This window comes from Chiloscyllium punctatum, chromosome 10, assembly GCF_047496795.1.
Source record: "Chiloscyllium punctatum isolate Juve2018m chromosome 10, sChiPun1.3, whole genome shotgun sequence".
NCBI classification, from domain to species: domain Eukaryota; kingdom Metazoa; phylum Chordata; class Chondrichthyes; order Orectolobiformes; family Hemiscylliidae; genus Chiloscyllium; species Chiloscyllium punctatum.
This window is the reverse complement of record NC_092748.1, coordinates 34780788-34793306: the sequence shown is the minus strand read 5'-3', so window position 1 is coordinate 34793306 and position 12519 is coordinate 34780788. Positions and strand designations below refer to the sequence as shown.

Sequence of the window (12519 nt, the reverse complement as noted above, 5' to 3'; positions counted from 1 at the left end):
CCAGCAACACATTTTCAGCACTTAAAATCGTAGAATCCCTACACTGCAGAAAGAAGCCATTCTGGATATCAAGTCTGCACCTACCCTCCGAAGTGCATCCCAACCAGATCCACACTGCACCTGGATGAGTTGGGGTCACTAGCACTTCAAAACAAGATTATATCAGCTTTAGGTACAACAAAATATTTGATTCATTTCATCATTTATTGATTTATTTGGATAAATTTCAAAACTGTGGTCACATCCTCAAACTTTAACACACCCAATCATGAAAGTGGAAAGTTGGCTTTTTTTAATACAGGCAGATATAATGGCCACTTATAGAAAAGTGGCCTAGTTAAGTTAACAGAAATAGTGAATAAAGTGATAAACTAGGGAGGAAATTTTAACCATGTAGTGAGTCACCATTTTACAACAAGAAGGCAGTGTTAAAATCATTGCTCGTGCCTAAATGCTTTCTACATGAGTTTTTTTTAAAATGACATTTCTTAATGCACACCTATGGTTGCCTTGTTATGTTAACTCAAAAGACCTCATGTGTAAAGTCTAATAGCACTTACTTTGAAGGGCTGAATGATCTATTGTTGCTCTAATATTATACATTTACTTGTCATTCTCTCCGCACTGGTCACTTGAATGCTCTTGTTTTTGTTTTGTGCACTTTTGCAGTTGGAATATGAACGTAATGGAGGTCTTATCCAAAAGCTGCCCTCTATCCTGGAGGATGAAGAACTTGAAGATGACGAGAACACACCCCTGGCTCCCAATGCAAATAGTACTACAGGAATAATATCGCCCATCAAAGCGTTTTGTTCACCTAAGATTAGTAGATGTTCGCTGCCAGTGAAGCATTTGTCCAAGCCAGCTACGCCCCCTGCAGGAACCTTGAATAATAGCAATAAGGATTTTGGCAAAGGCAGACTTGCAAACAGTAATGGAAGCAAGCCATCCCAACTGCAAATCCCTGCTATAAACTGTACTGCAGCCCCTGACCTCAGCCCAAGGTAAGTGACTTTCATACCTATTAAATTCTCAGTTCAGTGAAGTATTTATACAGTTCGTCATTCCTATGCAGCCAGTCCAGATTGCATAAATCATTTTTAACTGACCACAATCAAGGTGTTATTTTTAATGTCAGATTTAATTGTAAATCAAGTTGAAAGGATAGTGGGTTATGTGGGAAATGTGGATTATTGCCAAAATCAATATGTGCATTAAAGATTTCTTCATATTTGTAAAATACAGCGAATGGATTATCTTTTGTATAAGCAAAAAGGGGAGGTAATTGTAGATATTGGTATACTTACCACAACTCAATGAATGAGCCACATACTGATCTTTTTATAATGTTAATAATCTCTATGCAATAGCTGTTGATATCTACAGGTGAACAAGCGATTTGTGACTATTTTCTGGAGTTTAGTGCATGCCTTATGGTATATTTGCAGGCTCTTGTGAATGGTGTGTTTGCTAACATACATCAAATGTAATAGGTAATATTTTTTAAAGATTTACTGAATGGGTTATTATAGTTAATGCTTTCTGCGTGTGAAACAGTACGACAGTGAATGCTCCAGGAATCTGTATGTCTGTCTATTCGTCTATATCCTGTTACTTGGCAAGTCTACTGGGTATTTTCTGTGTGCATAGTAAACTGTAACCTGATCATTTAACCAACAACTCAACAAAGTCAAAACTTAATCCACAACTAACCTTTAAAGAGAAACTCTCGATTATTTTTTTCCTGAAACATGTCTAATATTATATTCGGTGAAGTTACACTTCACTGGGGATATATGCTGGAGATCAAGCCCAACCCCCCAATTCCCAGACTCATTACAAAAGTTAAATATTCCCCAAACTTGTGTTTTTAGACCCAGGTTGATGAAGGTATGGACTAGGTTTCTGTACTTAATAAGAATTATGACTTATTTCAAATATATAGATTCTAGTTATGGTAAACAAATATGAACTATCAACATATAATTCTATTAATCAAACTCTAACACTTTATAAAACTCCCCATAAACACTCATGCAGACAGATACAGACAGACACACACAGATACAAAGAAAATAACTGGTTTTATTTTATTTTATAACGCCCACGCTACCTCCTAACTGCGGTAGTGCTTATATTTTCGCCAGCATCATGCTGTGTGTGTGCAGGTGTGAGACACAGTGAAAGACAACAGGTGTACAAATCCTTATTCAATTTCCACCACCAGGAAGAAAGAAAACACCCGAGTGGCCAGTGACAAGCTGTGCCCTTCTCAGAGGGCAATGCTCCGTGAGCAAATAGCGAGGGGAAGGCAGGGATCAAATCTAAATAGAGTTGGAGGGGGAAACAATACACTCCACTCCCTGCGGTGCCCACTTTTCCCTGAAAAAGCACTGGTTTTATTGGTGGAGGAGGAAATTGAAGCCCGTCCACAGGTTCACTAAGATAATCCTTTTGGCTTGTCAGACGTACTGTTTGTTGATTTTGTCTTCTCCAGGTACATTCTATAGGGATTGTAACAAGTTCAGCCAGGTGGACCTCAGAGACTATGAGTTCCCTGATTCGGGCTGTTCATCTGGCTGACGGATAAAAAGAGTAATGTCAGAAGTTCTGTGAGCTGGCTCTGAGGGAGCTGGATCAATGTCAATGACCCTCCATGTGTAAATAAAGGGATACCAGCCTCAAGTGAGTCACATTCCTGAAATGATGATCACCTAAAATCTGTCCTGGTCCACACATTTTGACGCAACAGTCAGGAAAGCACAGCAACATCTCTACTTCCTCAAGAGGCTAAGGAAATTCGACATGTCCACAAGGACTCTTTCCAGGTTTCATTGGTGCATCATAGAAAGCATCCCAGTGTGGTATGGCACCTGCTCTTCCTAAGACTGCAAGAAACTACAGAGAGTTCTGAACACAGCCCAGTCTGTCACACAAACCAGGCTTCCATCTATTGACTCCACCCTTACTTCCTGCTGCCTTGGGAAAACAACCAATATAATCAAAGACCCCTCCCGCCCTCCTCCATAGGGCAGAAGATATAGAAGTTTGAATATACATGTACACAAATTCAAGAACAGCTTCTTCCCCGCTGCTATCAGACTTTTGAACAGACCTCTCAAATTCTGATTTCTCTCTGTACCACCTCTGCGGCCATATTCTGTACTCTGTTTCGCAACCCTAATGCACTTTGTATGTTATGATCTGCCCATAGAGCATGCAAAACAACACTTTTCACTATATCTCAGTACACGTGACAACAATAAATCACACTATACCATATGGACGGCAAATCCAGAAGAATTCTGCATTCTGTTCTGTTACCCTGATGTACTTATGTAAGGTATGATTTGTCCGGATAGACAATACTTTTCACTGTATCTCAGTACAGGTGACAATAACAAATTAAATCAGATCAAAAATCAAGAACACTTAGAAATGAATAATAAATGATGATCTTGCTTGTGATATCCACACACCACAAATGGACAAAAACAAAGATTCCTTTAATGATCGTCAACACTTCAGTTCGCCATTCTCTTAACTTCCTTTATTCACAGAAAAAACCTCTGCCCATTCAACCCTTTCTTGTGATTGACCCTTTTAACCCTTTTATCGTTCCAGTCAATCTGTGCTACATTCATCCCAAGTCCAATGAATGATGTGATACCCAGAATTGAACACAATATTCCAGATAGGGTTTATGCAGAGTTTTGGCAGGCTCAAGCTTCTTTTCACTGTTTGTTTCATTCTCCTTTTTGAGTACATATATGGATTTCTGTCAACCTGAATCACTTGCACCTATGTGACTTCAGTGCTTCTTAACATATCCACAGGTTTCTGGAGATTTAATCCAGCTCCCACAATTCTCTGACTTCAAACACAATAGTTTCATGAAACAGTGTATCACCTCCCACTAGAATCAGAATCTGCCAGATGCCAAATCAGAGTAAGGCAGTGATCAATCAACTTCCTTAGGTTTCTTAAGCTAAGTATGCATTTTTCATAAATTGTATTTTATTCTTAGGTGGGAAAGCTCTCAGAAATCCCAGTCTACTTTATGTCTTTCACTGTAAGACTGTGATATTACTACCGTGGCACAGAGTTTTGTGCAAGTTAGAAGAGAGGGACTGCTTTTTCAGTTATTAGGAGCCTAGCTTTCCCCAAGGCACCATATACTAAAATCTTTCAAGAATTGATGGATTTCGTTAAGGAATATTATGACCCCAAGTCTCCTCCAGTTCTGAGATGCTATCAATTTTACTTGGCAATTCAAGGACCAAGGGAATCTATATCAGGATTTTTGACTTGGTTGAGACAATGACTCTATGACTGGCAGAAGCATGTTAGTTTGGTTTAATGCTGAATGAGATGCTGAAAGACTGTTTGGCATATGAGATTTATAAGGTAACCATGCAAAAGGACATACTAGCTGAAATCCAGCTGGACTTCACACAGGCAGTATAGCTGGCTTTGTCTTTGGAAAATGTGGCAAGTGGAGCAGACGAGTTATACAGTATTCCGATTGAAGTGGACAGCATCGCCAATCCAACTGAGCTTGTGAACACCACTTCAGTGAAGGAAATTGCACAGCCTCACTCAGGACCTATCCTAAACAGAGGGACTCCAGGGTCATCTCGCAGCAAAATGTCAAAACAAAGCCAAGCCTTGGTTAAATTTTTCTTCAGGATCTGGACTGGCAAGCCAGTGTGGTTGCTGATGGTTTGTGGACTCAAGGCAATAAGAGAGTCCCACTGGACCTAAATTGTGTAAGAAAACTCATAGGTCAGTATCCAGGTGAAGACACTCCCTGGAAAGTCCACCTATCACTGGTTTGGAATTGTTAAATTGTTTAGAAACATTCAAATCAGAAACAAACAAAATAAACATCCAGTTAAATGGTCATTGTTGTGGTTCTGTTCACCGAGCTGGGAATTTGTGTTGCAGACGTTTCGTCCCCTGTCTAGGTGACATCCTCAGTGCTTGGGAGCCTCCTGTGAAGCGCTTCTGTGATGTTTCCTCCGGCATTTATAGTGGCTTCACAGGAGGCTCCCAAGCACTGAGGATGTCACCTAGACAGGGGACGAAACATCTGCAACACAAATTCCCAGCTCGGCAAACAGAACCACAACAACGAGCACCCGAGCTACAAATCTTCTCACAAACTTTGAAGTTAAATGGTCACCCTGTTCTATTGAGGTTGATACCAGCGTGGCCATTTCAGTGATCTCAGAACCAGTTTTTAACAAACTTTGCTCTGGACTCCAATTCTTAAGTTTACACATGACCTTGATTAAACTAATGGTGGAGGCTAGTACAATTGCAACATTTAAGAGGTATTTGGGTGGGTATATGAAGAGGAAGGGTTTGGAGGGATATGGACCAGGCGCTGGCAGGTAAGGCTAGATTAGGTTGGGATATCTGGTTGGCATGGATGGGTTAGACCGAAGGGTCTGTTTCCATGCTGTACATCTCTATGACTCTATACTGGGTAACCTTTATAGATTAAGCGTACAACTTCAGTTCCGGTCTCTTATAAGAAGCAGCTAGTTCAGTTACCACTGATTGCAGTGAAAGCCTCAGGCCTAAGCTTGATGGCATGAAATTAGTTGAGAAAGATTCATCAAGGTTGGCTTAACATTTTTGATTAGAAAATGGCTGCCTGAATGAAGTCCGAATTAAAGATTTTTCAGGACAGTCTAGGGACTATCAAAGAAGCCAAGGCCACCTTACATTGTTAACCACTGGAGGTTATGTCTATGCTCATGTGCAAACGCATTAAAAGTAAAAACTCTCAATTTGACATGTAGCGATCAACTGCCTAAAGGATGAATGATATTTCAATTTGACACCAAAAATTAAGAGCTTCCAAACTGGACAAAGTCTAACAAAAAAACTGAAAAACTGGGAGGAAGAAAAGATGTGCTTATGATAGAAGTCAGATGAACAATACAGTCAAGGATCAGGCAAAAAACAGAAAGTTCAAAGGGAATCAATAAAACTTATCAGAAAAGCTGAGGGAGTATGAAAAATTATTGGCAACTATCATAAAAGGGAGTACGAATGTTTTCCATGGGCATATGAAAGGTAAAAGTATGATGAAAAGAGGGGTGGAGCCAATTAGGGACCACAAATAAGATTTATACTTAGAAGCAACTGAGTTATTAAATAACTAGTTTGCATCTGCCCATGACCAAGAAAAATGTGCTACTCAGTTTGTAAAGGAGACAATTTCAGATACTTGAAAGGATTAAGACGGATCAGGATGATGTATTGGATAGATTAGGAAGGGGTGTGTGTGTGTGTGTGTGTGTGTGTGTCAATTACAGAGGCACCGAGGATAATTTTATAACCTTCAGAAGCGCTGAGTGGTGCCAAAGGTCTGCAAAATTGCAAATGTTGCAACTTTTAACAAAAAAATGGTGTAAACCTAAACTCAGAAACCACAGATAATCAGTTTAACCTCGGGAGAGAGCTTCTAGAAATGATAAGACAGGGCAAAATTAATAGTCCCCTGGGCAAATGCAGGTTAATTATGGAAAATTAGTATCACAAGTCCAGTGGGAATAGTGCACTAGAAATCAAGCCCCACTATTCAATGAGTCATGAAATATGATCAATTTAATCACCTGGATGGTTCATGCCTAACTGTAACCACTGTCTAAGGTAAAAGAACCAGGTTTCATTAACGATCAAGAAATGAAGTCCTATTTATTGTAAAGTAAAACCTAGCCTCTAGCATGTAGCAAATACAGAATACTAAGTACTGATATAAAAACATAAACAACACTTCTTTGAAATCTGAACACGTACACATTCATTCACACATAATTCAAACAGATAGATGAGGCAAACAATATATTTAGAAATGTCATGGGTGGAAAGTATTGACGAAAAAGTGTGTTGATCAAATTCCAATCCAAAAGAGCATTGTACTTTTTCAGTTTTTTTTGTTTGTTGACAGCAGAGATCCTCAATTCATTAGCTGGTCAGTTGGAATTAGTTTTTGGCTTGAATTCAAAGTTTTCTTTTATTTTGCAAAATTGTTGTTTATTATTTATTTTCTAATTAAAAAGACACAGGGTGATTTGGCTTGCTACAGCATTTTTGAAGGCCTGCATTCGAACTTCTCAGGTCTGTGATAAACTTCACTTAAACTAATTCAAACTCGATGTTTGGGCAGTTACTATGTTTTTCAAAGATAACTGGTGCAGCTATGTATCACAAAGTAGTCACATCCGACTTCAGACAAAACTGGATGCTCTGGTAACTATTAAATGTCTGCACAGTTCTACTTTTCTTTTTAAGTTGTAACAGAAAATAGCTATTGATCCAAACTTTCATTTTTCCACTGACATTTCCAACTAAACTACCTGAGTTCTTAAATCAGCAAGAATATTTCAGGGTGAATAGCGTTTAGCTCAGTTGTTTGATAAAATAATAGAGAGAGGGTAATGCTGTTGATATAGTTCACACGGACTTGTAAAATCAACAAACCCCCCGTGAGCAAAGTCATTGCTCATGGAATAAAAAGAAAAGCAGCAACATGGATACAGGATGACTTCAGTAACAGGAAACAGAGTAATGGTAATAGATGACTTTGGACCAAAGAAATGTTTATAATAGAGTTCCCCGGTATTTGTTTTCAGGACTCATGCCCTTTCTGAAGGGTATTATTGACTTGGACCCTTGGGACCTGGGCATTATTTCAAAATTTGCAAATGACACAAAAGCTTGACAGTACTGTGAACCCGAGGAAGAAAATGTACACCTTCAAAAGGACAGGCTGGTGGAATAGGCAGGTCGGTGGAAGAAGAATTTAATGCAGAGAAGTTTGAAGAGATTTCATTGGGTTGGAAGAACACAAAGAGACAGAACAATTTAAAGGGTACAATTTTTAAAGGGGTATAGGAGCAGAGGTACCTGAATGTACACGGACACATAACATTGACTGCAACAGGACAGGTTGAAACAGCTGTTAATAAGATCATCCTAGGCTCAATAAATAGGAGCTTAGAATACAAGAATACAAAAGCACATAGGTTCTATAAAACATGTACAAAACACTGGTTCAACCTCAACTGGAATATTATGACTAGACATGGACACCACACTTTAGGAATTAGATTAAGTTGTGGGACTGCCTTCTTCTTTCAGGAGAGAACGTTGAGAGGAGATTTGATTGAGATGTTCAGAATTTCAAGGCATCTGGAAAGAGTGGATAGAGTAAACAGAGAGAGCAGATAAGCAGAGTAAATAGGGAGAAAATGTTTCTGTTGATGGAGGGATTGAAAATCAGAGGGTATAGACATAAGGTAATTCGTGAAAGGAGCAACACCAGAATTATAATTAGAACAAACAGAACGTGGTTAGGATCTCAAATGCACTACCCAACAATATGGTAGAGGTGACATGACATAGAGTAAACCCCCCTGCTTAATTTAAACCAGCAACACAGAAACAATTTATCCCGTTCAGTAATATATGAAAATTGGAGAGGCCAAGAACTAGTTAAAGTAATAAGTAACAACTTTATTTCTTAAAGTATAATGGAAAATAATTAACTCATAATTATTTACAGCACCTATCTTTACTTTCCCTTCTGTAAGGTTAGACTGATAAAACACCCGATTAAGATTTACCAAAATTCAAATTTCAAAACCAGCCAGCTGTTGAATCTTCTCTTGGTATCTATCTCTGCAGATTTTCTTCTTCTTAGGGATTTCTATTTCACAGGTCACTGATCAATAAAGGTACCTTCAAGACAGCTAATTTTCCAGGCAGTCTGCAGATGTTGGAGGCTTGGCAGCTCTCTCTCAACTGTTCATGTTTTCCCAGTCTTATACCCCCAAAGCATCGGATTGGGTCATTGATTTTTAATACTGTCAATATTACTACATTCAAACTGGATTGCAGTTTGATATTTTTTGGGGTCTAATTTAAATTGATTGGCCTAATTTGAATTTGTCTTTGTCTCCAAGCAACCAGCTACACTAGCTGCTAGACCAAAAGATTATATTGTATCTTGTTCAGAACTCTTGGTGTTGTCAGGTTGTTCTGCTAGCTTTTAACTTTCTTAAAGGTACAGTACACTTCTACACCTAAACAGAAGGAAGATCAATCAATGCATTCAACAGGCAACTGGATTATTATCTGAAAAGAAAGACAGTAACAGGGCTGTGGAAGGAGGAGGGGACTATTGGCTCATTCAAAGAGGCAGCATAGACACAGCATGGTGAATGGCTTCTTTCTGTACACTGCAACCATTCCCTAATTCTTTTTATAAGTTCACTCTATGTTTCGTGCCCTCAGAGCATTCTGGATTATTAGTCCAGTGGCATTACCAAATAGCCACTGTTTTGCCCTTATTAATACAAGTTTGTGATTACAGCAGGCAAATATGTTAATAAATCAGCACAAGCTAGCACAATTAGCAAGCCCGCCCAGTAACCATAAGGATGGCTGAAGTGGAAGATAAAATATAGGAACAAGAGTAGGCCATTCAGCCCCTCAAGTCTGTTTCACCATTCACTGAGTTCATGTCTAACTCCATACAGCTACATTTGTCTCACATCCCTTAATACAAATGCAATGTGAGATGCTTTGAGCCCGTGTGGGAATTGAAATACATTACTGGCACAGAAGTTAGAGAGATTACTCTAAACAAGTTACACTGTGTATCATTTGTTACCAACACAATGTCAAGAAGTGGAATTGGACTCTGTTCCCCCATTCTCGCAATATCTCATTACTGGTGTCTTGGATGAGAAACGGGAATTGTGTGTGGCTTTTTTTCTATTAATGAATACTATTGGAGCTCCATAATACCATTTGTAGTGCAAGTTCACACAACTGCAGCATTGCTGAGGGCATTCACATATGGAGCAAACATCTGCTGGAAATACTTGAGGAGCCACATAATAACATGGTTCAGTGTGGAGTGTTAATTTGATGACAGCAGTTGCATTTTGGATCTCAGTGTACCAGCAGTGCCCTCTCCTAAACTCACGCAGCTGAACACATGTAGGAAGTAGGTAGGCAGTAAGAATTCCTCCCTCCCCACACCCTGCCCACCCAGCACTATTTAAAGGGATCATCAATTATTTTGAGATTACTTACTGATGGATTTCTACTAGCTGTTGCATTTGTAGAAGTGGTTGGTGCTTTTTATAGTTATTTAACATTGCAAGAATTTATAGGCAGTGATATGGGAGGTGCCGAAGAATATTATTCAGACTTAAAGACTTCCACACATACCAGTTGCTTCAAAACACGGTCAGTCCAGAAGGCATTTGGTGAGGAATACACTATGGTTTTGAGAATGACCAGAGGCTGTAGAGAGCAAACTGCTGAAAGAGGGAGGAGAAGGGGGTAAAGAGCTTTCCGCAGAAGGTCCTTTATGCCCTGGATACTCAGAGAGCAATTGTCTGATGTGAACTTCAAAAAGGAACAATCTTTACATCAGTAAGAACATCTTTATTTAAATCTGTCAGCTGTTGCTATCTCGGAGCAGGGCAAAGGCTACATGGTCCGTGACTGTAAAGGTGACCATAGCAATTAACATGTATATGTTGGGCTCTTCCCAGGTTGACACTATTTGTAATATCTCAGTTTGCTGCCACCTTGGTGTAAGGAAGACCACTAAAATTCTCCAGTCAATGACAGCTAACTGTATTTTATTCTCTTGACACAGAGAAGCAGACAAAAAACAGTGCACAGCTTGAGTATGACTGGAGGCTTCCCTGTAGTGCAGTGTGCTAGTAATTGCATACACATCACTTTTTAGTCACTGCAGGTTAACTCTGTCCTATAATGAAACTGAAAGGGATTCCATTCCCTCAGTACCTGGCTGTTTTGTGTCCAGAAGGCAGAAAATTATACAGGTCCCTACTCAGTATCATGGCACCAGTCAAGATGTCTTCATTCTGGACGGTTCATTGTACCAGCTGCTTTTGATCCACATCAGCAAAGGTTGGCTAGTTGGTGACAAGGATTAACTGTTGATGACAGAGTAGATTTTCCGATCCCGGAAAATGCACGTTAGGGTATCTCAGAAATCCAAATGAATTCACAATGCAGTAATTGCCTGGCATTTTAAACTTATGTTAGGCAATTACATGGCATCTGGAGCCCCCCAACAATGTCCCCAATTCTGAGTCACAGTGCAAACTTCAGAGGGTTGCAACTCACTTACCTGAAGAAGGGTCACTGGACTCAAAACATTAACCGTTTTCTCTTCACAGATGCTGACAGACCTGCTGAGTTACTCCAGCAATTTCAGTTTTTGTTATATTTTGTTATATATTGTGGTATAACTTGACTTTGCACCTAACATTTTCTACGTGGTGGCTTCATAGCACCCTGTGTTTTTATTTGCTTTTCCATTTGGGGGAATATAAATAAACAGAAAAAAGGATATGAATTGCAAACTAAAACCTGGTTTCCGTGTTATTTTATTCATTTGTGGATAAGTGGTTGCTTTTCTCTTCTCTTGTTGAGGTATTTTGCCACAGAATCCAAACACACAGGAGTAATGGGTTTGTAAGATTATTCAATATTGAGCAGTACCATCAGCAACTCATTTTCGGTAATGTTATCATAGAATTAGTCCACTCTCGCCCATTCTAGCTTCAAATCAACTAATATCCATGATCTAAACTCATTGTTCATGGATATTCATTTAGTTCTTAAGTTAATTCCATTCAGTCATCATTTTGTTTTTCATCAAATTGTCAGTATGCTAAAAATAGTCACATTCTCCCATAAAACTGAGCTTACTGTCACTTTAGGTTAACTATATATCGAAGAACTAAGGAAATTGACTTTTGCCTTATTAATTCTGGTCATTAGTTTGGGCTTGTCAGACTTATTGATTGTTGTTAACCCCAGCGACTTGAGAAAAATTTCAATTTGCAACCAGGAGTAGTTATGTACAAACATCTCAAATACAACTGATTGGAGATCGTTTATAATTCTATTATCTATTCTTTCTCCCAGATTTTGCTTCATGTTTTTTGGAAATGTCGAACCTTTCCTGCATTCAGGTTAAAGGGGGCAAAGTTAGACTCAGTGGAGCCCCTTAAAAATTCAGTCCACTGTGCCCCACTGCACACTTCCAACTGGAAGTCATATTGTCACCACACACCTAATGAGCCCTGACAAAGTCCAGAGAAGGCCAATATACTTGGGCTTGATGGCAGGGCTCTATGAAGCTCTACACTGAAACCTAAAAGTCTTCTCCTTACCTTACACAGCTAAAGTTTATTTAGAAGGCTTTTCGATTACATGAAGGATAATAGCTGGTTGACTTTCTCGTGATGGTGCTATATTTCTCCGCAGGATTTTTCAGACTTGTCTAAGGTTCTGTCGCCCACAATAAATGAACTGGCTGATGCCGAGGCACATTTCGGTGGCTTAAAGACTTTTGCACTAACCAATTGTTTCTAGGCACAAGTATGCTAGTGAAATTTCCTGTTGGCATTGAGCATTATGGGGAATTTGAGCAGAACAGGGCAAGCT

At 39.2% G+C, this 12519-nt stretch overlaps 1 protein-coding gene across 1 annotated transcript in view; it reads left to right on the top strand.

Moving 5' to 3' along the window:
• The window catches only part of kcnh3 (potassium voltage-gated channel, subfamily H (eag-related), member 3), a 688912-nt gene that overhangs the window by 633168 nt on the left and 43225 nt on the right, over positions 1-12519 (top strand). Inside the window, exon 12 of the mRNA XM_072578888.1 lies at positions 670-1004. Within this exon, the coding sequence (XP_072434989.1) occupies positions 670-1004 (335 nt within the window). The remainder of the gene's footprint in view (positions 1-669; positions 1005-12519) is intronic.